At 47.9% G+C, this 27,804-nt stretch overlaps 1 protein-coding gene across 5 annotated transcripts in view; it reads right to left on the bottom strand.

Annotated features, from left to right (window-relative positions):
• Positions 1-1,830: 1,830 nt before the first annotated feature.
• Positions 1,831-27,804, bottom strand: part of arhgap46b (Rho GTPase activating protein 46b) — a 190,472-nt gene continuing 164,498 nt past the window's right edge. For all 5 annotated transcript variants that reach the window (XM_078236834.1, XM_078236837.1, XM_078236833.1 and 2 more), the window contains exons 4-10: positions 25,603-26,152; positions 20,388-20,480; positions 19,028-19,101; positions 16,364-16,563; positions 11,300-11,391; positions 9,553-9,722; positions 1,831-7,679 (exon numbers count right to left, since the gene is read on the bottom strand). In XM_078236834.1, coding sequence (XP_078092960.1) covers positions 7,485-7,679; positions 9,553-9,722; positions 11,300-11,391; positions 16,364-16,563; positions 19,028-19,101; positions 20,388-20,480; positions 25,603-26,152 — 1,374 coding nt within the window. In that variant the 3' untranslated portion in view covers positions 1,831-7,484. The remainder of the gene's footprint in view (positions 7,680-9,552; positions 9,723-11,299; positions 11,392-16,363; positions 16,564-19,027; positions 19,102-20,387; positions 20,481-25,602; positions 26,153-27,804) is intronic.

Consider the following 27,804-nt stretch of genomic DNA (forward strand, 5'->3'; position numbering starts at 1 on the left):
CAAGTGTTATCAAGAAGAGATTTTATAAAAATGATTATTGGGATGTGGACATCACTAGCTGGGCCAGTATTTATTGCCCATCCCTGGTGACTGACTCGACAATGCCCTTTTGAGAATCAACCACATTGTTGTGGCTCTGGAGTCACGTGTAGGCCAGACCGGGTAAGGACGGCAGATTTCCTTCCCTAAAGGACAGTAGTGAACCAGATGGGTTTTTCCGACAACCGACAATGGTTTCACGGCCACCATTAGACTTTCAATCCCAGATTTTCACTGAACTCAAATTTCACCATCTGTCATAAAGTTCATAAATTTATAAGATATTGGAGCAGAATTAGGCCATTCGGCCCGTCGAGTCCGCTCCGCCATTCGATCATGGCTGATATGTTCCTCATCCCCATTTTCCTGCCTTCTCCCCATAACCCTTCAACCCATTACCAATTAAAAATCTGTCTAACTCCTCCTTAAATTTACTCACTGTCCCAGCATCCACCGCACTTTGGAGTAGCGAATTCCACAGATTCACAACCCTTTGGGAGAAGTAGTTTTAAATTTGCTACCCCTTATCCTAAGACCATGACCTCTCGTCCTAGAATGCCCCACAAGAGGAAGCCATGGTGGGATTTGCACCCATGTCCCCAGATCTGGCCCTGAATTACTCCTCCAGTAACGACTCACTACACCAATGTCTCTCTCGATTGAAAAAGAGAGTTGCATTTATTGAACATTTTCTACGACTGCTCAATGTCTCAGAGATTTACAGCCAATGAAGTTCCGTCGCTGTTGTTGTGTAGGAGATGCAGCCATCTGCACAGAGGAAGCTCCCACACACGGCACACTCATAATCATCACACACCCTGTTTCTGCAATGATGATTGAGGGATGAATATCAGCCAGGTCACTGGGAACGACTCCCCTGCTCTTCTTTAAAAAATGCCATGGCATCTTCTACACCCACCTGAACAGGCAGGTGGAGCCTCAGGTCTCATTGAAAAGATGGCACCTCCAACAGTGCAGCACTCCCTCAGAACTGCACCAGTGACTTCTCTGTTCAAACACTCCTAAGATGTGAGGATTAGGTGGATCAGCCATGGTAAAATTTGCCCCTTAGTGTCAGGGGGACTAGCTAGTGTAAATACATGGGGTTATGGGGATAGGGCCTGGGTGGGATTGTGGTTGGTGCAGACGTGATGAGCCAAATGGCCTCCTTCTGCACTGTAGGGATTCTAAACCATTGAATGGAACTTGAATCTGGAACCTTGTGATTCAGAGGTGAGAGCTATCAACTAAATGAAGGTCATATTAAATATAGTTTATTTACTAGTCACAAGTAGGCTTACATTAATACTGCAATGAAGTTACTGTGAAAATTCCTAAGTTGCACCACTCCGGTGCCTGTTTGGGTACACTGAGGGACAATTTAGCATGGCCAATGCACCTAATCAGCACATGTTTTGGACTGTGGGAGGAAACCGGAGCACTCGGAGGAAATCCACGCAGACACGGGGAGAACGTGCAAACTCCGCACAGACAGTGACCCAAGCCGGGAATCGAACCCGGTTCCTTGGAGCTGTGGGGCAGCAGTGCTAACCACAGTGCCGCCCCATTAATTAAGTGAAACCAAAACTTTCTTGGAACAGCCGGAGAGATGGAAATACTACACTGGGGAACATGGCAGAAACGCAAAGTGAAGAATAAATCGCTCGCTTGTATATCTCGACAACAACACTTAGATCTGCCAATGGGATGCTGTACACAGATTTCCATTCGGGAATGATGATGTCCGACAGCAAACGTTAGACTCAGAACAGCAGACACTTAAAGACCTCGTAAAGTCAGAATCCTGCAGCCTTTATTTACACTTCTCTCGCGCAAAGAAACATCCAGTGTACACAAAAAAATATTCTGCTTTTATACAACCTGTCAAAAAGCATTAACATATCACAACACAAAGGAGAAGCTAAGTGCAAAGAAAACCATTAAAAAAAAAACACAAACGGGCATGTTTACAGGAAAGTTTACAACGCAGTTTTACACAATAATGCTAATGCATATTTCAAATGCTACAATGTACAAAAAAATCACGAGTGGTTACATATTTGGTTTTGCTTTTAATAAGACACAGTCCCCACTCAACACGCACACGCACGCACACCACACACTTACAGGCAAAATCTCTTCCCCAGTCTACTTATTTAGAAAGTTAATTCCACCTGGAGTTTAATATTTCCAAGCCACATTCAACCCCTTTTTTAAACTGTACAATTGATATTTAAGTAAATACCTGACAGGGGAAATAAAAACAAATGAATAAATGACGATGTTTTTAAGGTACAAATGGCTATGCTTATTCCCACCACCTGGATATTCTGAGGTTTAGTTTTATTCTAATGTTATTGAAATCATTAGTTTGTCTTCAGTCACTTTCTTCCCTGTTTCAATTTTGGGGAAAAACTATTTCTATCACCAAGAATCCTTTGTATTTATTATCAATGTACAGAAATACCAAAAAAAACCTACATTTACAAAACTTCAGTGAGTGTAACACCAGGTACAGTGTCTCATGGTGTGTGAGGGCACACTAAAACAACAGTGTAAATCACTGTCAATTTAGTACCGCCAGAGTGTTGAACAACCTTACACGATGGATGGGGGTATTTATTCAGCAACACAAAAGGGGGGTAATTTTAATCCACCCTGCAGGTGGAAAACCCATGGGATCAGGTGGGAACCTTACTTTAACCCCCAATACTACCTACCTCGAATGCAGACTAAAATCAGGTAGATGTTATGCAACATCGACACTGCATCCAGAGCCTTCAGTTTCCCGTCTGACGGGGCGGGATAAACTTCCCCCAATCAGTAAAACAAGAATCCCGTGGATATCCCACCCGGCATGTTGGTCAAAATTCACCCCCCCCCCCCCCCCCCCCCCCCCCCCGCCAACGTCTTTCTCAGGAAGCACGTGGCAGCATGAAGACAAAATGCTATGAAGAGGAAGATGCATCGTACAAATATTCTCCCCCTCAATCACTGTGCTCCGACATCGGCACATTCATGAGATTGGTTTAGCTCTCATAAATGGTGCAATGAGTCACTTCAAAAGGGTACCTACCGAGCTTTCTCCTCCCCCTTCTTTCCCCCTGAAGGCGCCAACTCCTTGCAACGTGCAATCCTCCTACTTTCCCAGGTGGGGAAAAAGAAGTGTATCGAGTAATGGGGGACACACGGGTAGGGGTGATGATGATGCAGGCGAGAGAAAGGGGAGGAGGTAAAATACCGCCTGCTGTAACAAGAAAAGTTTAGCGTAAGGTCAAAAAAGACTGCACTGCCAGAATAATTAGCTGAGTTACCGTGATAATTATTATAGTTATACAGAGACCTGTCCTTTCAGATAATAGATCATCTGTGTCCACACCGCCAGTTACTGAAGGTTACAGCACACACTCCTTGCGTAGAACAGTTTTAAAATATATTTTGTACAGTTATATAGCAGGAATATAAACTGAAGAGGAATACATAAATAAAGCAAGCTGCAATGCAAAAAGGTATCCATCTGGGAAAAGCTATCTTTTATATATTTCTTTTTACAAAAATAGGACATCTTGGAACCACAAACTTACACAGACTCTGCTGCAGAGATGGACATCAATCGATTAGCCTTGGCAATAACGAGAATGTGGGAGGGAAAAAGGGGCATGAACCACTAAAATTACACAGGCAAAAGGAAAGATCACTCATTAAACTTACAATTTGGGAGGTTCCCGGAGAGATTAGATTGGTGGGTGGAGGAAGGGAAGAGAAATGATTTAATTAAAGCCTTAGCGGTGTTATCAGATTGGTCATCTCTTATTCATTCTTCCATAAAGGCACAGGGCTGGTCAGTCAGGCGTGCTCAGCCTTGGGCATGATGGACATCCCCATGTCCGAACGTCAAGGCTCCTCAGATATTCACATCAAACAGCCCAGAGAAACAGGCAACTCTTACACAACCCGATTTAAAAAATAAATATTCGCAATGAACAGTCACTTAGCAATGCAGAACTCGAATATTGCTGAAGAGAGACACATCGCAGGAAGCCTATTATCTTGCACTCATCAGGACAAATACAAGTATACCACAGCAATTGTTGTGATTGAAATGTAGCTTTCTTGTACTTGTAACATAGTTGATTAGTAACCTCATTGCTAGGGACTAATGAAAATGGTGTCTTGCTGCATCAGCCTCCAATTTCCGTGAGGAAAGTATCTGACATACAAGAATACATTGAGCTACAACAAAGATCACTTATCACCGAGCTGAATCTTACAAAGAAAAGCCACTGGAGAAGATTCCATGGAATTACAGAAATTGTCAAATCAAACCTCACTGGGTTTTAATTCTCACATTTTGAGGAGTTATGCCTGGGACTTGGCACTAAAAAGAAACAATTGCAACCTTGGAACATTACTTCGGGGAATGGGCACTTATCAACAAGACAGGAACACTCACAACTCAGCCTCAATAAACCACTTTCTAAAAAAAAGTTCAGCTGCCAAGTCATGAACCACAACTAAGAAAACAGGAAGCCACCGTTAAATAAGACTGCGTAATTATACTGCACGCAAGTGGTCATATACACTCAACCATGAGTGGTGAGCTCAGATTTGATTTGTCCTTTCCGAAAACTGTTTATAGTAAAGAGATCTAAAGAGAGAGACTGATCACTGCTAGTTCACATTAAGTTGGTGCTGAATGCTGTCCAAACCTAGGTGACATTAGGTATAAATTATCATCCTCAACACAAGCTCACAAGAGCTTGGCATTTTGTGTTTAAGCTTTGCAGAAGGAAATCTAGAGCCAGGAGTAGTAACTCCACGCCATGGTCAAACTGAGGAACTACATTCTTCCTCGGAGAAGGCAGCACTGATATTAGAACTCAGTGCAATGTTGCCTCCTCACATTCATCACCCCACAGGTACGAAGACACCATGTATATAAAACAAAGTTAGTTCAGTAGCTATCAGAAGAGAGGGAGGAGGGAGGGGGGAAGAGAGCGAGCAAGCTCTATAATTAGTCCAAACCCATCCACAAACCATTGGCAGTTCCTCGAGACCTGACCACGTTGGGTGTCCGTGGGACGGGGCATAAACTGGATCGCCAGACCCTCGCAACCCAGGGATGGGGCAGAATGAGGGGCAAATGCTTCAAATAAATGGAACTCCCTGCACCCACCCGCCCTTCCAACCACCATTCCTCAAAGTCACGTGATGCTAAAACTAACAATGCTCACCCTTATATAAAAAAAACCAAAATCAACAGGTCGAAACAATCTTATCCCAGTTAGTGCGATTGATGGTGTTTTTTGTTCATCTTTAATTGCTTGCTTGGTCAATTGTTAAATTAAGATATACTTAAACAAAATATACATTAATTCAGCATCAAATAGCAAGAATTAAACTTAAAAATGTGCATTAAGCCAGAGGTTCTCAACTTTAAGCAAACATCCAAATTTACTGGGCCTGTGCTTTTAATAGAATAGAAACAGAATCCCTACAGTGCAGAAGGAGGCCATTCGGCCCCATCGAGTTTGCACCAACCATAATCCTACCCAAGCCCTATTCCCGTAACACCACAACATTTACCCCCGCTAATCCCCTTGACACTAATGGACAATTTAGCACAGCCAATCAACCTGACCAGCACATCTTTGGACTGTGGGAGGAAACCGGAGCACCCGGGAGGAAACCCACGCAGAAACGGGGAGAAGGTGCAGACTCCACACAGACAGTGAGCCAAGCCGGGAATTGAACCCGGGTCCCTGGCGCTGTGAGGCAGCAGTGCTAACCCACTGTGCCATGTGCTCCTTAATCATCAAATCCAATTTGAATGCCACAAATGAGACTTTGCAAGCCTCAAATCAGACTCTGCAATCTCTGAGATGGTTTTATTTTATGGAAGTCTCAGCTCAGGCATGACAATCACATTGTTAAAGACTCCTGTGAGGTTTACGGGGCTGATTTTTTTTTAACATAACAGAGGAGAAAATAATTATGTCCTGGCAACAAGAGATGGGACTGTTCATCTGTTTTCTTCAGCATGAACTGAAATAATTAGCCTTGAAGATCAACACTGCTCACTTCACAGATCCTTAGAGCAACAGAAATGCTAAACAGGGCCTTCTATCTTTAAAAAAGATACGCACTGCCCGGTGTCACATTATCAGCCCCCCACCCCCAGAACATTAGAGCAAAAGGGCATTCCACATATTTTACCGTATTGGTACCATGTACTGTGGAATAAAAGCACCGCTCCTCAGATAACCATGAAAAGTCGCAAACCCCTGAATTTTGAGGGTGTTCAAAATTAAGAGAGGCTCGTACACCAGCTGAAACAGAAAGCACAATTGCCCTGACACACTGGGAACTCCGAAAAGAATTGAGCCAAACAGGGAAACGGACTCAGTAAAAAATAAAAGATAGAAAATATGCGCCGACATGTATGGATAGATAACATGCCATCGATCATGTACCATTGGAAAAGCAAGATTTGGATTTGTTTGGGGATTGCGTGTTCGGAGGACACAAGTCATCCTGGGGATAAAATTAACTGAAACAGTCACTCATTCCTTTTATCAGTGACCAGGGTATTTAAAACGTTGGTTAGAGTTTAATAATAGTGTTTCTGTGCTTCCCTCCAGCGAAGGCAGAGTAAGCACACAGAGTGAAAGCTTAGTGTTAGTCTGGGTTACTGGAAGGAACAAGTATTTTCTTCTTTTTTTTTAAAAAACAAGCAAACTTTTTTTTTCTAAAAGACATGTACACCTTCTTTTAAATCCTCATTTCAAGCTCTTTCTCACAAAATAAAAGTCACACATATACAACCACTCAAGTTTACAAGGTTCAGTCTTACAATGTCAGGTTGGGAGCCTTCCCGTGGAAGCTAACAGTCTTCCCTCCCCCTCCCAAAAAAAGCGCAAATGATGTTTTGCCTTCATTCTTTTAGGGATTGAAGTATCACGATGCTGTCTGATTGCGATATAATTCAGGGGGGGGGGGGGGGGGGTGAGGATTATTATAATCTGATCCAACTGATGGTTTTTGATTATCTCCATCATGAGGCACCTTTCTTAAACTCTGACCAGCGCAGGAAGGAAAATTACACACCGACGGAATAGATTTGCGTTACCATCATCAGCTAAAGAATTTCGGAAAACAAACTCCACGCACAACGCCTCAGACACAGCAAGTGCTTCAGCCCCAGAATCTCCCTCGATTCCAGTGTAGTTTTCCAGGGAAACGTAACTTGGATTCAGCAGCACCAGTGGATGGTTCTGCGCCGTGCTTGTCCCGGGCGCCAGTCTGAGGCAATGTTTCTGTCGACAAATGATTGTCCAGCCACTGAAAAAGAAAGAACCGAACACGGACACACGTCAAGGGGGATCGCGGGAAGAGATAGGCTTGGCCCCTGCCGGGCAGGGCCAGTGTCCATATCCCGTGACCTTTCACAGGTCGCCCTTGATGAAGCTCGTGTCCAGGTGCACAATTAGCAAGCGAATGAAGGACATCTCCTTCCGCGTATTTTCAAAGATAACCCGTGGGTCATCTGACTGGCAGCGCAGGCAGTTTGGAGCCATCACCATGGCGAGATTGTTGACATCCATCTTGGTCTTGCTCACATTAATTGGCTGTGCAAAAATCTATTGAAAGAACAAAAAAGGACTCATTAAACAAATGAATCATCGCTCAGAATGTTACATTGGGACTTTTTTTGTGAGGGTGAAGGAAGTGTGAGGGGTGGGGTCTTTTTCCATTTCCCACCCACCCATGGTTGCTGCGAATTGAACACACTTCCCCAGTTCAAGCACCTTCTGCTCGAAGACCCAGGAAAATCCAAGGCTGCCACCACCAGGACTTGCGCAGTTACAATGGATTCAGTAAGAAGTCTCTCATCAGGTTAAAGTCCAACAGGTTTATTTGGTATCATGAGCTTTTGGAGCGCTGCCCCTTCATCAGGTGAGTGGAGAGTTGGGTTCGCAAACACGGCATATATAGACAAAGACCCAATTGCAAGATAATGATTGGAATGCGAGTCTTTACAGGTAATCAAGTCTTTACAGGTGCAGACAATGCAAGTGGAGAGAGGTTTAATCACAGGTTAAAGAGGTGTGAATTGCCTCAAACCAGGACAGATAGTAGGATTTTGCAAGCCCAGGCCAGATACACATAGTGTGAGATAAACCCAAAATAAACCTGTTGGACTTTAACCTGGTGTTGTGAGACTTCTTACTGCGCCCACCCCGGTCCAACGCCGGCACCTCCACACAATGGATTCAGGCTGATTTCGTTCTTGTGAAACTAGTTTTGCCTCAATATTAACATTGCCAATTTGCCTTGGTAACTCCAGACAAGGGAGGGAAACGGTAGCACAGTGGTTAGCACTGCTGCTTCACAGCTCCAGGGACCTGGGTTCGATTCCCGGCTCGGGTCACTGTCTGTGCGGAGTTTGCACATTCTCCACGTGTCTGCGTGGGTTTCCTCCGGGTGCTCCGGTTTCCTCCCACAGTCCAAAGATGTGCGCGTTAGGTTGATTGGCCAAGCTAAATTGCCCCTTAGTATCCCGGGATGCATAGATTAGAGGGATTAGTGGGTAAAATATGAGGGTTAGAGGGATTAGCAGGTAAATGTGTAGGGATATGGGATAGGGCCTGGGTGGGAGTTACCAAGGCAAACTCCGGTTTCCTCCCACAATCCGAAAGATGTGCAGGTTAGGTGCATTGGCCATGCTGAATTCTCCCTCAGTGAACACAAACAGGCGCCGGAGTGTGGCGATGAGGGGATTTTCACAGTAACTTCATTGCAGTGTTAATGTAAGCCTACTTCTGACAATAATGAATAAACTTTAAAAGTTAAACTTTAATACAATTTGCAAGTTTCCCTCCAAGTCACTCACCATCCCGACTTGGAAATATATCGCCGTTCCTTCACTGTCGCTGGGTTAAAATCCTGGAACTCCCTCCCTAACAGCACTGTGGGTGTACCTACACCACAGGGACTGCAGCAGTTCAAGAAGGCAGCTCACCACCATTTTCTTGAGGGCAATTAGGTGATGGGCAATAAATACTGGTCTAGTCAGCAATGCCCACGTCCCAGGAAAAAAAATGATTTTTAAAAAGTCACTTAAAATACTTATATCCATTCCAAATTTAGATCAGTAAAAAGTTGGAAAGGTAACATCTAGGTTGATGGGGGCTGCAGTTAGAAACCCTCCCAACGCAGGAGGCTATTCAGCCCATTATGTTTGTGCAGGCTCTTTGTATTTTCATCCAATTCCTTTATTCAAGTCACCATTAATTCTGCTCCTGCTACTGCCACTGTGTGAAAATGTCCCTGTTAACCCAACTCCTACATCGCCATCGGTTCCCTATCCAGACTATAACAGGGTAAACCACCCCGAGTGCCTGTCAAAATGGTACAGCGCTCCGCGGACACACCACCTCACCTCCTGGTTGCCGGCCATGCATCTCCAACACACTGGTAAACGCCCAGGAACCTGGCCGGTTTTATGCTTACCTGCAAAAAGTGGATGAGATAACCGAGGACAAGGCGGTTTATTTCAGGCAGAGAAGCAACAACAGCGACAGCAGCCTCAGGGTTCTCGTAGTTGTTGACACATTGCGGGTAGAACTTCTGTGGGATCAGTGGCTCCTCCAGTTCTCGATACCACAGCTTCAGCAGGGAGGCTGCAGTGTAACAAAACAGGCGCAATGAGAAAAGGCTCGGGCGTTCATGATGGATCTTTTTGTGAGAGGACATAATCTTTCACCGTGAACTAACGCCATCAAACCCTAGCCAACAGGTCACATGCTACCCTCTATTCCTCAACTTAATATCTTTCTCACACGATGATTCATTTGTCTGTGCCAGCAACGAGGTTCCAATCGGAAGGGGCCAGGTGTATTTTACCCCGCCACGTGCAAACATGTCCTCTTGTGATGGGTTGTGGAACTGAAAGATTAAAGTTTATTTATTTATTAGTGTCACAAGTCTGAAAGACGTGCTGGTTAGGGTGCATTGACCCGAACAGGCGCCAGACTGTGGCGACTGGGGGAATTTCACAGTAACCTCACTGCAGTGTTAATGTAAGCCTTGCTTGTGACTAATAAATAAACTTTACTTTACTTTAAGTAGGCTTACATTAACACTGCAATGAAGTTACTGTGAAAATCCCCTAGTCGCCACACTCCAGCGCCTGTTCGGGTTACACTGAGGGAGAAGTTAGCACGGCCAATGCACCCTAACCAGCACGTCTTTTGGACTGTGGGAGGAATCCGGAGCACCCGGAGGAAGCCCACACAGACATGGGGAGAAGGTGCAGACTCCGCACAGACAGTGACCCAAACTGGGAATCGAACCCGGGCCCCTGGCGCTGTGAGGCGGCAGCGCTAACCACTGCGCCACCGTGCGAACGGACACATGCCCAACAGTGCGGCACTCCCTTGGTACTGCACAGGGCTGTCAGCCTTGATTTCTGTGTCAGAGGTGAGAGTGCAGTCAATTCAGCCACAGCTGACGCTGTATAAATGGAAAATAAACAATGGAAAATGCTGGAAACATCCAGCAGGTTAGGCAGCATGCGTACAGGAAGAAACATACATGTCACTGACTTCTCGCATAAACATTTGCTCTGCAGTACCTTTCTCTACCACCAGAGGCTACAATTCCACCATGTAAATATTGAACGGTGGGGAGGTGATGGCCTTGTGGTATGATCGCTGGACTATTAATCCAGAAACTCAGTCAATGTTCTGGGGACCTGATTTCGAATCCCGCCACGGCAGATGGTGGAATTTGAATTCAATAAAAAAATAGCTGGAATTGAGAATCTATTGATGATCATGTCAATTGTTGGAAAAACCCATCCGGTTCACTAATGTCCTTTAGGGAAGGAAATCTGCCGTCCTTAACTAGTCTGGTCTACATGCGACTCCAGAGCCACAGCAATGTGGTTGACTCTCAACTGCCCTCCAAGGGCAACAAAGAACGGGCAATAAATGCTGGCCCAGCCAGCGACGCCCATGTCCCAAGAATGAATTTTTAAAAAGCCTAGTGAAAATGTCTATTATTGGAAAATTGTTCACTAAATTACAGGACCAAACCCTCTGGCTTCCCTGCAAATGACTCTTCGAAGTAATTTGGGCATTTGCGGAGGATTCGTTTAACTAGGAGATAAATTACAAGTTTTAGGAACAGGAGGAGACCATTCGGCCCCTTGAGCCTGTTCCAGGTCACGCTGCAATTAGAGCTAAAAGATCTTTACCTGGTATATGAGGGTCAGCGAGGTTGTCCGGGATCCTCCACTGGTCAACCTGTAGTTTGAGTGCATTGACCTCATCTATATCCCCAGGCACTCTGAAAGGGAAAGGCACAGCACTCCAGTTAGTTCCAGCTCAGGAGGTGAATACACTGCAGTTCTCCATGTAGGACGAGGTCAAACAGCCAGGCCTCACACAATGTAATAAAGTAAACTAGTTAAGGGCACATTTCACATGTTCACAGTCGATTCCAGTCAACACTGGTTCAATTACCCTGATTTAGAAGGTATTTCACTAGAGGCAAATCGAAACCAGGGCAGCCCTAACCAACTCATGGATTTTTTTACATATACAGTTCCCTAAAAGGGGCAACACAGGTGGCCAAAGTGATTAAGAAGGCCTACGGCATGCTTGCTTTCATTGGCCAGGGCACTGAGTACAGGAGTTGGGAAATCATGTTGCCCTCTTTTTAGGTCAAACCAAATAAACATAAAACCTTGGTTAGACAGCATTTGGAGTATTGCGTGCAGTTCTGGTCACCACATTATCAGAAGGATGTGGAAGCTTCGGAGAGAGTGCAGAGAAGGTTCACCAGGGCGTTGCCTGGTCTCGAGGGTGTTGACTATGAGGAGAAGTTGATTAAACTACGATTGTTTTCACTGGAAAGACGGAGGCTGAGGGGAGACCTGATAGAGGTCTACACAATTATGAGAAGCATAGACAGGGATAGTCAGAGGCTCTTTCCCAGGGTGAAAGTGTCAATTACAAGGGGGCACAGGTTCAAGGTGAGAGGGGGGAAAGTTTAAGGGAAATGTGCGGGGGATGTTTTTCACACAGAGAGTGGTGGGTGCCTGGAACGCGCAGCCGGAGGTGGTGGTGGAAGCAGGCACATTAGCAACATTTAAGAGGAGTCTGGATGGGTCCATGAATAGGGAGGGAATAGAGGGATATGGTCCAACAAGGGCAGAAGGTTTTTAAAAAAAGTTTAGTTAGGGCATCATGATCGGCACAGGCTTGGAGGGCCGAAGGGCCTATTCCTGTGCTGTACTGTTCTTTGTAGCACAGAAACAGGCCTTTTAGACCAACTGGCCTGTGCTGGATTGTGATTTGCTGCTTAGGGTGGAGCAGGGGGCCAGTCAGAGAAGCAGAGAGGCCGTTAGAGGACATCAACCTGCAAGAGGTTCAGTGAGGGAGACCGTGTGGGAGCTCAGCTGAGCATTTTGCATTTGATGCGTTGGGGGAGATGGAGGAAAGTGGAGGTGGATTGAAGCAGAGGTGGGTTCTGGTGAGGATGGGGTAGGTTGTGCTGGGGTTGGGCTGAATCAGGTTGGGGAGGCTGGGGTGGGAGGTGATGAACTGGGTGAGGGTTGTGTGGGGTAGGCGGCGAATTGGAATGGTGAGGATGGGTTGTGGGGCGGGGGGTGAGAGTGAGGGTGAGTAGTGTGGGGGTGTGGTTGAGTTGTGGGGTGAGGATGAGGGTGAGGAGGTGGGGAGGTTGTGTGGGGGTGTATGAGGGCGAGGGTGGGTTGTGGGGTGAGGGTGAGGTGGAGGGGTTGTGTGGGGGTATGGTTGGGTTATGGGCTGAGGGTGAGGAGGTGGGGGGGTTGTGTGGGTGTATGAGGGAGAGAGTGGGTTGTGGGGTGAAGGTGAGGTGGGGGGTTTGTGTGGGGGTGTGGTTGGGTTATGGGCTGAGGGTGAGGAGGTGGGGGGTTTGTGTGGGGGTGTATGAGGGGGGAGGGCGGGTTGTGGGATGAAGGTGAGGTGTGTGGGGTTGTGGTTGGGTTATGGGCTGAGGGTGAGGTGGGGGGGTTGTGTGGGGGTATACGAGGGTGGGGTTGGGTTGTGGATGGTGGGGTTGGGTTGTGGGGAGGGGTGAGGATAGGTTGTGTGGGGGGGTGGTGTGTGGGGTTGTGTGGGGGGTTGTGTGGGGGGTGGTGTGTGGGGTTGTGTGGGGGTGTGGTTGGGTTATGGGCTGAGGGTGAGGAGGTGGGGGGATTGTGTGGGGGTATGTGAGAGTGGGGTTGGGTTGTGGGGGGTGAGGTGGATGGGTTGTGCGGGGGTGAGGTGTGTGGGGGGTGGGGGGATTGTAGAAATGCTGAGACTGAAAGTTATTGCAGAAGACAATGACATCATTTATAATTGTGGTGCGGAGTACCGAGTGTTCATTGCGGTTACAATGTGAGATACATCTGAACACACAGGAGCAAGCTGATAAGTTTCACAAACATTATTCAAAGGCCACCTCACACTTCACAGCAATACCATTCCCATTCCTGCATTTAATCCCGTCTGCAATGTGAGCTTTGGGAACTTTCTAATCATTGACAAACTTTCTCATTCAGAGCTAAATTCAGACTTCCCAGATGGAAAATTAATCGCACGGCAGTCAAACAGGCCACCAAAAATAAACAAGTGAGAGACTGTAAACATGAACGCAATGTAACAAAACCCAAGCGTACTGACGCGACAAGTGGTAGAAACCAGGTACGCGGTGGCTGTGACTCCCTCTTACAGGGCTCCTGACCGATCCTCATCAGGTACGGTGGTGGTATTTGTTGGGGGTGGGTGGGGAGAGAAAGCAGTGGAAAGATGTTTCCTGTCTCCCTTTGTAAAGGTTTACAAACCCATCGGGTGTGCATGTACAAGCAGTTGGTTCGCATGGCGAGTACTTGCAACGGCTCAAGTTACAGGGAAGCGAAGATGAATCACCACATCTTTAAGTTTAACACGGTTTGTTAGGTGAATAGCTAAAAAAAAATACAGGTCAAGCAGTAAGGGCAGCACGGTGGCACTGCTGCCTCACAGCTCCAGGGACCCGGGCTCGATTCCCGGCTTGGGTCACTGTCTGTGTGGAGTTTGCACGTTCTCCTCGTGTCTGCGTGGGTTTCCTCCGGGTGCTCCGGTTTCCTCCCACTGTCCAAAGATAGAATCATAGAAATAGAAACCCTACAGTGCAGAAGGAGGCCATTCGGCCCATTGAGTCTGCACTGACCACAATCCCACCCAGGCCCTACCCCCATATCCCCACATATTTTACCCGTTAATCCCTCTAACCTACACATCTCAGGACACTAAGGGGCAATTTTAGCATGGCCAATCAACCTAACCCGCACATCTTTGGACTGTGGGAGGAAACCGGAGCACCCGGAGGAAACCCACGCAGACACGAGGAGAATGTGCAAACTCCACACAGACAGTGACCCAAGCCAGGAATCGAACCCAGGTCCCTGGAGCTGTGAAGCAACAGTGCTAACCACTGTGCTACCGTACAGGTTAGGTTGATTGGACATGCTAAATTAATCCTTAGTGTCCTGGGTGTGATGTGTTAGAGGGATTAGCAGGGTAACTAAGCGAGGATGGGGCCTGGGTGGGATTGTTGTCGGTGCAGACTCGATGGGCCGGATGGCCTCCTTCTGCTCTGTAGGGTTTCTATGAGTTACAGTACATCACGGAGACCAATTGCCCCTTCGTGTCTTTGCCACTCCTCTCAGAGAGCAATCCAATTAGTCCCAACCCTACAGTCTCTCTCTCTCTCTCTTCCTCCTCCTCCTCCTCCACCCCCCCGCCCCCAAACTTCCCCACCAGTGGAGGCCATTTGGCCCATCGAGCCTGCACTGACAACAATCCCATCCAGGCCCCATCCACGTATCTACACTGCTAGTCCCCCTGACACTAAGGGTCAATTTAGCATGGCCAATCCACCTAACCTGCACATCTTTGGAGTGGTTTCTTCTGTAAGTTCTTGAACATTCTCTGCTCTGTGGGGCCAGTGGTGGTATGGTGTTTGAGGGGGCGGGGGGCGCGCGCGGTGGGGGTGAGGAAGACTATAACCAACATTAACACCCTGGAGCCAGAATCTCCTTCCTTTGTAAAAGGAGGTTAGCAGAATCAGTGGCTGACTGTGAATTTATTCCAGCATCATCTGGCTCGCACATGGATAGTTCCTGGGGGTCCGGCATACACTGAACTCCAGGAATCCCTACAGAACTCGTGGGTGGGAGCCAGCACCAGCTGAGAAAAGCAGCAGGATCAGTTGTTGAGTAAGCCATGCTTGCCGGCTGAAACTGCCGGTCCAGCTCGGGAGGGAGACACATCCAAGGAAAACTTGCATAAAAGCTCGGCAGTCAAACTCCCGTCTCCCTGTGTCAGACTTCACTGTCAGCGATATCGGGGCAGCTGAGAATTCTATGCCCGTGCGGCGAGCAGGCTTCTTGCTCTGTTCCTTTCTAAACTGAACGACTGAATGAAGTGGGTGTTACTGGGATTTGCAATCGGTCACTTCTTTCACTCTGGAATTTCCAGATTCTCTGACCTCACTGCAACATCTGCGCTGGCGAAAGAACAACGGTGGATCAGCTGCAGCCCGCATAGGTGTCCGAGAAGACAAAGGCATAGCAGAGAGGAAGAGAGTGAGTGAGTAAAGGCCTTAGGGTATTCATTGGAGTACGAGTTCTCCTACAGAGTGTCTGAAATTCAGCAAAGGTTTTGGAACCAGTGGGCTGCTCATAGAATCCCTACAGTGCAGAAGGAGGCCATTTGGCCCGTCGAGTCTGCACCGACCACAATCCCACCCAGGCCCTATTCCCCATAACCCCATGTATTTTACCCTGCTAATCCCCTTGACACTAAGGGGGCAATTTAGCACGGCCAATCCACCTAACCCGCACATCTTTGGACTGTGGGAGGAAACCGGAGCACCCGGAGGAAACCCACGCAGACACGGGGAGAACGTGCAGTCTCCTCCGGCATTTTGAACAGCTTGAGGAGAATTTGCAGAGATAACATGTCCGACCCCATCTGAGGGATTGTGGGGGGGGGGGGTGAGTGAGGGGGGGTGGGGTGTGTTGGGGAGGGTGAGGTTGTGTGGGGTGAGGGTGGGTTGTGGGGGGGAGGGTAAGGTGTGAGGGATGTGTGTGTGTGGGATTGTGTGGGGGTGGGGTTGGGTTGTGGGGGGGGGTGAGGTGTGTGGGGGAGTGAGGGTGGGTGTATGGGGTGAGGGGTGTGTGGGGGTGGGGGTGGGTTGTGTGGGGTAGGGACTAAGGGTGGGGGTGGACAAACTAAGACCTTACCTGAAGATGCCTTCAACCTGTGCGCCGCCCAGTCCCAATACTTTGTTGGAAAGATGGGTCTGAACCCAGGGCAACCTCCTCTCCGGGTAGCGTTCACGTTGTCTTTCCATTATTTCCTCCAACGAACTGCCAAACATGGAAGGTGTCAGGATGGCGTTTTTTGCGTGATGGATTTCCTCAATGGTTGGTTTGCGGAGCCCCTGCCGACAAAGAAGAACTCAGTTCAGTCCAACTCGGATTCAATTCTGCAAATCAATGGCTCATTTCTCCCTTCCTGCTTTTTCTGTTTTGATTTCCTCCCTCCCTCCCTCAGCTAATGACAAAACCTACTGCAGCCCTTCAGTGTCTCATTCCCACTCCATCGGCCCAGTATTGCAGGAGGGCAAGGGGAGTGGTCAGAATGTGGAACCTGCCACCTCATAGGGCAGCTGAGGCATAGACGCATTGAGGAGGAGAGTAGGTAAGAAAATCAGGGAGAAAAGAATGGAAGAATATGCAGAGAGGGTGAAATTGAAGAAGGTGTGGGAGGAGGTTCTGGTGGAGAAGGCCTACAGTGCAGGAGGAGGCCATTTGGCCCATCGAGCCTGCACTGACAACAATCCCATCCAGGCCCCATCCACGTATCTACACTGCTAGTCCCCCTGACACTAAGGGTCAATTTAGGTGGCCAATCCACCTAACCTGCACATCTTTGGAGTGTGGGAGGAAACTGGAGCACCTGGACAAAACCCACGCAGACACGGGGAGAATGTGCAAACTCCACACAGACAGTGACCCAAGCCGGGAATTGAACCCGGCTCCCTGGAGCTGTGAGGCAGCGGGGCTAATCTTCACTGTGCCACCCATGGAGCATGAAGACCGTCATGGACAAGCTGGGCCAATGGCCTCTTCCTGTTATCCTGTGTAACTCTGTGCGATTGTTCCTTTCCTTCTGTGCTTGCCCCTTGATGTTGGGGTCAGGATCACAAACTTACTGCCAATAGAAAATCAAAACTTCAAAATGCAGACCTTCGATCAAAGAATTCCGCAGCAAAGAATGTGAGCTGCTGATTGTTGTCTACTTGTTAAATACAGTAACAGCACTGTGCTGCAGGCCGGAGGTTTGAACATACTGTGTCACATTTAGAATCACAATGTTACACAACAGGAACAGGCCAGGTTGGCTCATGCAGTTTGTACTGCTGTTCTTTTTCCCACGAGACGCTTACTCCAATGCCATATCTTCCTCATACCATTTCCACATCTCTCGTTTTTCCACCTACTGTGTTGAATTCTCTTCTAAGAGTGGGCGGCACAGTGGCACAGTGGTTAGCACTGCTGCCTCACAGCGCCAGGGACCTGGGTTCAATTCCCGGCTTGGGTCACTGCCTGTGTGTGGAGTTTGCACGTTCTCCCTGGGTATCTGTGTGGGTTTCCTCCGGGTGCTCCGGTTTCCTCCCACAGTCCGAAAGACGTGCTGGTTAGGGTGCATTGACCATGCTAAATTCTCCCTCGGCGTACCCAAACAGGCGCCAGGGTGTGGTGACTAGGGGATTTTCACGTGACTCTAATAAATAAACTTAAAACTAATAATCACCCTGTTTCAACAAAACAATGGGATAGAGATTTCTGCAACTTATTCACCTTGGTGTCGTTTATATTTTCTAACCTCCCCTTCAACTCTTACTGTGAGCGTGTCCTCTTGTTACCAACATTTTAATGTTATCTTGAAGATGGGCATTGCCGAAGCAGGCAGAGCCCTGTGTTATTTTCCATGAGTTGCTACTTAAATTCTAACCACTAGGAACACAGGCATCACCTGAGCTGTGAGTAATACACAGTGTACAGGAGAGGAGATGCATAGGGCGGTACGATGGCACAGTGGTTAGCACTGCTGCCTCACAGCGCCAGGGACCCGGGTTCAATACCCTGCTTGGGTCACTGTCTGTGCGGAGTCTGCATGTTCTCCCCGTGTCTGCTTGGGTTTCCTCCGGGTGCTCCGGTTTCCTCCCACAGTCCAAAAGACGTGCTGGCTAGGTGCATGGCCGTGCTAAATTCTCCCTCAGTGTACCCGAACACATGTACAGAGGGGAGATGCACAGGGTGGCACAGTGGCAGAGCGGCTAGCACTGCTGCCTCACAGCGCCAGGGACCCGGGTTCGATTCCCAGCTTTGGGGTCACTGTCTGTGTGGAGTTTGCACATTCTCCCCGTGTCTGCGTGGGTTTCCTCCGGGTGCTCCGGTTTCCTCCCACAGTCCAAAAGACGTGCGGGTTAGGTTGATTGGCTAGGTTAAAAAAATTGCCCCTTAGAGTCCTGGGAAGCGTAGGTTAGAGGGATTAGCGGGTAAAATATGTGGGGGTAGGGCCTGGGTGGGATTGTGGTCGGTGCAGACTCGATGGGCCGAACGGCCTCCTTCTGCACTGTAGGGTTTCTATGATTTCTATGATAGGTGGGTGGGCCATGCTAACTTGCCCCTTAGTGTCAGGCTAGAGTAAATGCACGGGGTTATGGGGATTGGGGCCTGGGTGGGATTGTGGTTGGTGCTGACTCCAAAAGCCGAATGGCCTCCTTCTGCACTGTAGGGATTCTATAGAAAGAATAAGCAGAGATGGGATCAAACAGGCCTCTAAATTGGAGGGGGACAGGTGTCGGGAATATGTAAGAGAAGCATTCAGCTGCAGACCTTCTTTCCTCCTGTCACAGCCACTTTCTGAAGCTTGCGGTAGCAGTATTTGGCGTACGTGCTGATGAGAAGCTCTGGGAGGCAATCAAAGAAATAAACAGTCAGTCGAGCAGATGCACCATGTTCGCGCGATGGAATATCCTACACACACGGCCTACACTCCACCGTTACAGACTCTCAGCAACACACATCAGGTCCTGGTGTTTCGATATTGATTTACACTCTACGACAGGCACGCGCTGCACCCACACTAATATGAAGGGACTACCCTCACAGTAACTTCATTGCAGTGTTAGTGTAAGCCTTTACTTGCGACTAATAAATAAACTTTTTAAAAAAAAAACTTTACTTTACCCCCTTCTGTGGGTCCCCAGCGCGAGTTTCAAAGGGACAGAAAGCAGACTGGCAGCGTAAAGATGCCATTAAAAGGGCAGAGCGGATCTTTAAAATAAATAAGATTAGCACTTTAGTGCTTTTCACGGCCCTGGACGTCTCAAAAGTGCTTCACAGCCAATGATGGAGCACTGCTGAAGTGGAGTTGCTGTTCTAAACGCAGCAGCCAATTTTACACACAGCAAGCAGACAGTAACCAGATCCCGTTCCAGTGACGTTGACTGAAGGATAAATATCGACCGGAGGACTGGGGATAACTCCCCGGCCCCATCAGATCTTCCTATACCCACCAGAGAGGGCAGACGTTACCCCCGATTCACGTCTCATCTGAAAAAGACACAACACCTCTGACAGTGCAGCACTCCCTCAGTGCTGGACCCGGGCTTCGGCCTTGATATTTTTTTGTTGTGCGCTCAAAGAAGTGCGACCTAAAATCGGGGACCTTGGTGACTCAGAAGCGAGAGAGCTCCCAACTGACCCACAGCTGCCCTCCGAAGCTCCACGATCTGGGAGCCTTTAGTAAAAGTGCTTTAAAAGGAGCGAACGCACGACCTCTTCTTGGTCCCTTTCCAATCAAACTTCTGAGGAAAAGAATTGAAACGGGGTGCTTCAGTTTACGTGGATTCTGCTCCGGCCAGTATCAAACTTGGTAACTCCACCCAGCCAGATCTGCTATGGGGTGGCCTGTACTGGTGTAAAGTTAGAGAAATCTTAAAACAAAAAATCCCTGGTCTAGATCTTGATCAAATGCTCCCATTTAAATGCTTATATTGTACTCAACTTCTATTAAAAGCTTCCTATTAGGCCAAGCACTAGAAAGGCTTGTAAAACATTTCACTAGCTTGTAAAATTGTTAAAAATACACAGACTTGCTGCTATTTTTTGGCGGTCTCTAATCAGAAGGAAACAAAGGAACACGGACATTAACATTTCACTCAGCAACACGGCCAAACTACTCCAAACCTACCTTCCTCCTCCTCAATATTCTGTTTTCTCTTCTTTCTTGATTTTGAAAACTTCTTGTTTTTCATTTCAGCTAGTTCCTTGATACGTTGGGTTACTGGAATTTAGAGAACAAAAGTTAAGAAGCTCAACTAAATCATAGAATCCCGACAGTGCAGAAGGAGGCCATTCGGCCCATCGAGTCTGTACCGACAACAATCCCAATCAGGCCCTATCCCCACAACCCCACACATTGACCCTGCAAATCCCCCACAGACACTAAGGGGCAATTTAGCGTGGCCAATCCCCACATCTCTGGACTGTGGGAGGAAACCGGAGCGCCCGGAGGAAACCCACGCAGACACGGGGAGAACGTGCAGACTCCGCACAGACAGTGACCCAAGCCGGGAATCGAACCTGGGTTTTTGGCACTGTGAGGCAGCAGTGCTAATCACTGTGTCACCGTGCCGCATCGTGAGTCACAAGGCCAATGAACTAAAGGGCAGAAAGATCACTCAAAAATATGACAAGACTATTGCAGTTTCGTTTTTAAACAGGACGGCAAGAGACACTTTTAAATGATATGAGTGCAGAGTAGGCCACACACTGAGCAGAATTCTCCACCAGCTGCACGACGAATGAAGGGAAGAAAACAAACCAGGGCTGTATTTCCTGGAATTTAGAAGATTAGGGGTGATTTGATAAAATGTTGAGTTATTAAAGGCAATCGGTAGGTTGATAGCTGGTTATACTGTCCAGTATCATAGAATCCCAACAGTGCAGGAGAGGCCATTCGGCCCATCAAGTCTGCACCGACTCTCCGACAGAGCATCTTACCCAGCCTCTCTCCCCTGCCCTATCCCCGTAAACCCATACACTTCCCATGGCTAATCCCTCTAACCCACACACCTCCAATCACTCAGGGGCAATTTAGCATGGCCAATCCACCCAAACTGCGCATCTTTGGAGTGCGGGAGGAAACCGGAGCACCCGGAGGAAACCCACGCAGACACGGGGGAGAATGTGCAAACTCCGCACAGACAGTGACCCAAGCCGGGATTCGAACCCAGGTCCCTGGAGCTGTGAAGCAGCAGTGCTAACCACTGTGCTGCTACGGTGTAGTGCTGGGGGACACAGTCTAAAGATTAGAGTCAGACCTTTCAGGAATGAAATTCAAAAACATCGACATTCAAAAGGTAATGGGAATTTGGAATTCTCCTTTCATGAACAGTGATTGATGCTGGGCCAATAGAAGGTATTAAAGTATCTGAGGTGAGGCATGGGATTAAGTTACGGATCAACCATAATCTCACTGATTGACAGAACAAGCTTGAGGGGCTGACTGACTTACTCCCATAAGACATAGGAGCAGAATTAGGCCACTCGGCCCATCGAGTCTGCTCCGCCATTCCATCATGGCTGATTTTTTTTTTCTCATCCCCATTCTCCTGCCTTTTCCCCATAAACGCCTGACCCCCTTGTTAATCAAGAACCGATCTATATAACCACGGATGGGACAGGCTGCTCTGCTCTGGGGGAGCCGGGAGATTTGCTCTTCCGCCTACCTCCACCACCCAATTCTTGGCTCTGTTAAAAGTACCACCTAGGGCCCCGGAACCCAGGCGGTGGATAGAATTAAAATACAGATCAGCCTTGGTCTAACTGAATGAAGAGAATAGGTGTGAGGGGCTGAACGGTCTCCTCCTGTTCCTAAGCCAGTATTGCAACACCCTCCCCGGACTAGAGGTGAACCTACCGGTGCTCATTTTTTCCCTTTTGAAAGCTTGACAAGTGGCGAGGCAATGCCAGGCAGGCAACGCGCTCTCAAACCAAGGCCAAATGTCAGACCACAGCTAGCTTAGTAGAGTGAATGAAAATGAGAAGTCACTCTCTGCTCACACTTTCCTTCCTTGTGGAGAAAGCTTGTAGCCTCCACTCAACCCCTGTCTGTAGCAGCAGCTGGTATGTGATTGTGGCAACTCGTGTACGCTACACCACCAAATTAATGGGTGGCACCGAGGTTCGCATTGCTGCCTCACAGCACCAGGGACCCGGGTTCGATTCCTGGCTTGGATCACTGTCTGTGTGGAGTTTGCACGTTCTCCTCGTGTCCGCGTGATTTTCCTCCAGGTGAACAAACAAAGAACAATACAGCACAGGAACAGGCCCTTCGGCCCTCCAAGCCTGCGCCGCTCATGTGCCCAACTAGACCATTCTTTTGTATCCCTCTATTCCCAGTCTGTTCATGTGGCTATCTAGGTAAGTCTTAAACGATCCCAGCATGTCCGCCTCAATCACCTTGCTTGGCAGTGCATTCCAGGCCCACCACCCTCTGTGTAAAATACGTCCCCCTGACATCTGTGTTGAACCTTGCCCCCCTCACCTTGAACCCGTGATCCCTTGTGTTCGTCACCTCCGACCTGGGAAAAAGCTTCCCACTGTTCACCCTATGCCCTTCGTAATTTTATACACCTCTATTAGGTTGCCCCTCATCCTCCATCTTTCCAGGGAGAACAACCCCAGTTTACCCAATCTCTCCTCATAGCTAAGACCCTCCATACCAGGCAACATCCTGGTAAACCTTCTCTGTACTCTCTCCAAAGCCTCCACGTCCTTCTGGTAGTGTGGCGACCAGAACTGGACGCAGTATTCCAAATGTGGCCGAACCATCGTTCCATACAGCTGCAACATCAGATGTCAACTTTTATATTCTATGCCCCGTCCAATAAAGGCAAGCATGCCATATGCCTTCTTCACCACCCTCTCCACCTGTGCTGCCACCTTTAAGGATCTGTGGACTTGTACAGCCAGGTCCCTCTGTGTGTCTGTACTCCTGATGGTTCTGCCATTTATTGTATAGCTCCCCCTTACATTAGATCTACCGAAATGCATCACTTCGCATTTATCTGGATTAAATTCCATCTGCCATTTCTCCGCCCAATGTTCCAGCCTATCTATATCCTGCTGTATTCTTTGCCAATGTTCATCACTATCCGCAACTCCAGCAATCTGGGTGCTCCGGTTTCCTCCCACAGTCCGAAAGATGTACTGGTTAGGTACATTGGCCATGCTAAATTCTCCCTCAGTATACCCGAACATGCGCCGGAGTGTGGTGACTAGGGGATTTTCACAGTAACTTCATTGCAGTGTTAATGTAAGCCTACTTGTAATTAATAAATAAACTTTACTTTGGTTCTAAACAGATAGTGAGGGCAATATCGGCTCTTAGTCTGGAGAGTAGCGGGGTACGGATTTTCACAACGCATCTGTAATAAAATGAATGGACTTGCATTCATGTAGCACCTTTCCCAACTTCAATCCCATGATTGACACTGTCTACACCTCTCTCTGCTTTGGAAAAGCAGCCAGCATAATCAAGGACCCACACACCCCGGACATTCTCTCTTCCACCTTCTTCCGTCGGGAAAAAGATACAAAAGTCTGAGGTCACGTACCAACCGACTCAAGAACAGCTTCTTCCCTGCTGCTGTTAGACTTTTCAATGGACCGACCATATATTAAGATTATCTTTCTCTACACCCTAGCTATGACCGTAACACTACATTCTACACCCTCTCCTTTCCTTCTCTATGAATGGTATGCTTTGTCCATATAGCGCGCAAGAAACAATACTTTTCACTGTATACTAATACAGGTGACTATAATAAATCAAATCAAAAAGGATGATCCACAGCATTTTAAGCTCGTTAAACATTCAGAAATGTAGTCGCTGTTGTAATGTAGGAAACATGGCAGCAAATTTGTGCATAGCAAGCTCCCACAAATAATAATAATGACCAAATAAAAATTTGCAACATTGAGAGATATGTATTGGCCAGGACACTGTGGAGAACTCCCTTATTCCTCTTTCTAACAGTCCCTTGGGGTCTTTTATGCCCCCCCGAGACAGAGCCTCAGTTTAACAAGCCACCTGAAAAATGGCATCTCTGACAGTGCAGGACAACCGAAGCCCTGCGATTACGCAGAGGCAGAGCGATACTCCCTGGTTTTGATTCAGTCTCCTGGCCTGGGCTGAGTTAATGAATCTTCGTTGCGATGGTGGTGAGTGAGGCGGCTGTAAATGGCCTCAGGATTTGTTCCTGGGCCTGGTGGGGAGAGATGAGTGGGGGAGCTGCGGGGACCTAAATGACATTCAGTAAATCATGCCACTTGTGCCGGAGCTTTCCAGCACTCCAGAACCACATCCCTGAGAACAGTCAATGGTTCAGAGAGGGAAGCTGAGAACGGGATGAGAAGAGGGCTGGGAACAGATCTGAAACACAGCGGGTGCAATATTCAAACGTTATCCTTTTAGATCTTAAGCTCCAGACCTTGGGACCATGAATGCCAAATATTACATTTATGAACCCTACGTTTATAGAGTCAGAGGTTTACAACATGGAAACAGGCCCTTCAGCCCAACTTGTCCATGCTGCCCCTTTTTTTAACCCCTAAGCTAGTCCTACTTGCCCGCATTTGGCCCATATCCCTCCATAGCCATCTTAGCCATGTAACTGTCTAAATGCTTTTTCAAAGACAAAATTGTACCCGCCTCTACTACTGCCTCTGGCAGCTTGTTCCAGACACTCACCAGCCTCTGTGTGAAAAAATTGCCCCTTTTGTATCTCTCCTCTCTGACCTTAAACCTATGCCCTCTAGTTTTAGACTCCCCGACCTTTGGGAAAAGATATCAACTATCTAACTGATCTGTGCCCCTCATTATTTTATAGACCTCTGTAAGATCACCCCTAAGCCTCCTACACTCCAGAGAAAAAAGTCCCAGTCCACCCAGCCTCTCCTTATAACTCAAACCAGTTTGAAGGAAAGAATGGGCGGCACGGTAGCACAGTGGTTAGCACTGCTGCTTCACAGCTCCAGGGACCTGGGTTCGATTCCCGGCTTGGGTCACTGTCTGTGTGGAGTTTGCACATTCTCCCCGTGTCTGCGTGGGTTTCCTCCGGGTGCTCCGGTTTCCCCCCACAGTCCAAAAATGTGCGGGTTAGGTTGATTGGCTGTGCTAAAAATTGCCCTTAGTGTCCTGAGATGCATAGGTTAGAGGGATTAGTGGGTAAATATGTAAGGATATGGGGGTAGGGCCTGGGTGGGATTGTGGTCGGTGCAGACTCGTTGGGCCGAATGGCTTCTTTCTGTACTGTAGGGTTTCTATGTAACTGCAGGAGTATTAGTCAATGCATTATTTCACAAAAAAAAACAAACTGCAAGAATATAAGTTCACGTACTTTTCATATCATGAGCGGGGTCAGTGTGCCGATAGATATACCCTTCCAAGTAAGACTGGAATTTGGGTGATGGGGAAAAGAAGGCTAAACAGACAGCCATAAGTTCCCAGCCGTAAGCCAGGCTTTGGTAGCACAGATTGTCCGTGGTCTGTCTGCAGAGTTGGATGTAAAGCTCATCCCGGATCCCCTGCACCGTCCAGCACTTGGTGACTATCACCAGGGCGATGGGGACCCTCTCCATCCGTGTTTGCCGGTCCCCCATGTACATCTGCACCAGCTTGAAGAGCTCGCAGGCATCTTTCTTGATGATTCGATCATTGGTGACCAACATGGGCTTCTTGATGGAGCCTCCAACCCAGGACAGCATGTTGGCGATGGACAGCCTGCGCCTGAAGATCCCCCGGGTGTGCATGTTCAGGTGTTTGGCCGCCCAGTCTTCCATACTCTTCTCCGGCAGGGGTTTGCGGAGTGTGGTGTACGGAAAATGATAGCCAACATTGCAGGTCTGCCCTCTGGAGTCAAGTTGAGGGCTGCTGCCCATGTTCTGAACCTGAGGAGGGGGTTGAGGGAGGAAAGAAAAACATTGTAAGAATTTTTTTTGTGGAATCAATAAGTTTAAACATCTGCTGCATGAACCAACCACGTCACTAAAAAATCCAGGGCTTAATTATCTGAGCAGGAATTATATCATCGCCTCCAACTAATTGGGAATTAGGGACAGGTCATTCAGCCCCTTGAGTCTGCTCTGCCATTCAGTTAGATCACACTGATCTACACCTCAACTCCATTCCCACACCTTGGCTCCAGATGCTTCACACTCATTCTTGAAAGCTTCAACTGTGTCTCTTGTTTTGATTTGTTCATGGAATGTGGGCATCTCTGGCTGTTGTGCCAGCATTTATTGCCCATCCTTGAAGGCATCTGAGAGTCAACCACATTGCTGTGGCTCTGGAGTCACGTGTAGGCCAGACCAAGTAAAGACAGCAGATTTCTCTCCCTAAAGGACATCAGTGAACCAGATGGGTTGTGCCGACAATCGGCAATGGTTTCATGGTCATCAGTAGATATTTAATTCCGGGTATTTTTTATTGAATTCAAATTTCATCAGCTGCCATGGTGGGATTTGAACCCAGGTCCCCAGTCTAATCCTTTCTTGCTTATTCTCTGTATCCTTAGCTATTCTGAATACAGCCATCAAATTCCCTTTTTCGGCATGATGGCACAGTGGTTAGCACTGCTGTCTCACAGTGCCAGGGACCTGGGTTCAGTTCCCGGCTTGGGTCACTGTCTGTGTGGAGTTTGCACCGTCTCCCCGTGTCTGCGTGGGTTTCCTCCAGTGCTCCGGTTTCCTCCCACAGTCCAAAGATGTTTGGGTGAGGTGCATTGGCCATGCTAAATTCTCCCGAACAGGTGCTGGAGTATGGCAATGAGGGAATTTTCACAGTAACTTCTTGCAGTCATGGAAACATGGAATCTTACAGTGCAGAAAGAGGCCATTCGGCCCATCGAGTCTGCACTGACCACAATCCCACCCAGGCCCTATCCCCATAACCCCATGCATTTACCCTAGCTAGTCCCCCTGACACTAAGGGGAAATTTAGCATGGCCAACCCACCTAACCCGCACATCTTTGGACCGTGGGAGGAAACCGGAGCACCTGGAGGAAACCCATGCAGACAAGGAGAGAACGTGCAAACTCCGGTTGGAGGCTTGGGCAGATGGAGTTTAATCCGGACAAATGTGAGGTATTGCATTTTGGAAGGTCTAATAAAGATAGGAAATATACAGTAAATGGCAGAACCCTTAACAGTATTGATAGGCAGAGGGATCTGGGTGTACAGGTACACAGGTCACTGGAAGTGGCAATGAGGTGGAGAAGGTGGTCAAGAAGGCATACGGCATGCTTGCCTTCATCGGCCGGGGCATTGAGTTTAAAAATTGGCAAGTCATGTTGCAGCTTTATAGAATCTTAGTTAGGCTGCACTTGGAATATAATATTTAATTCTGGTCACCACACTACCAGAAGGATGTGGAGGCTTTGGAGAGGATACAGAAAAGATTTACCAGGATGTTGCCTGATATGGAGGCATTAGCTATGAGGAGAGTTTGGAGAAACTTGGTTTGTTCTCACTGGAGCGACGGAGGTTGAGGGGAGACCTGATAGAAGTCTACAAGATTATGAGGGGCATGGACAGAGTGGAT

The sequence above is a fragment of the Mustelus asterias genome, chromosome 20 (genome assembly GCF_964213995.1).
Source record: "Mustelus asterias chromosome 20, sMusAst1.hap1.1, whole genome shotgun sequence".
Classification (NCBI taxonomy): Eukaryota; Metazoa; Chordata; class Chondrichthyes; order Carcharhiniformes; family Triakidae; genus Mustelus; species Mustelus asterias.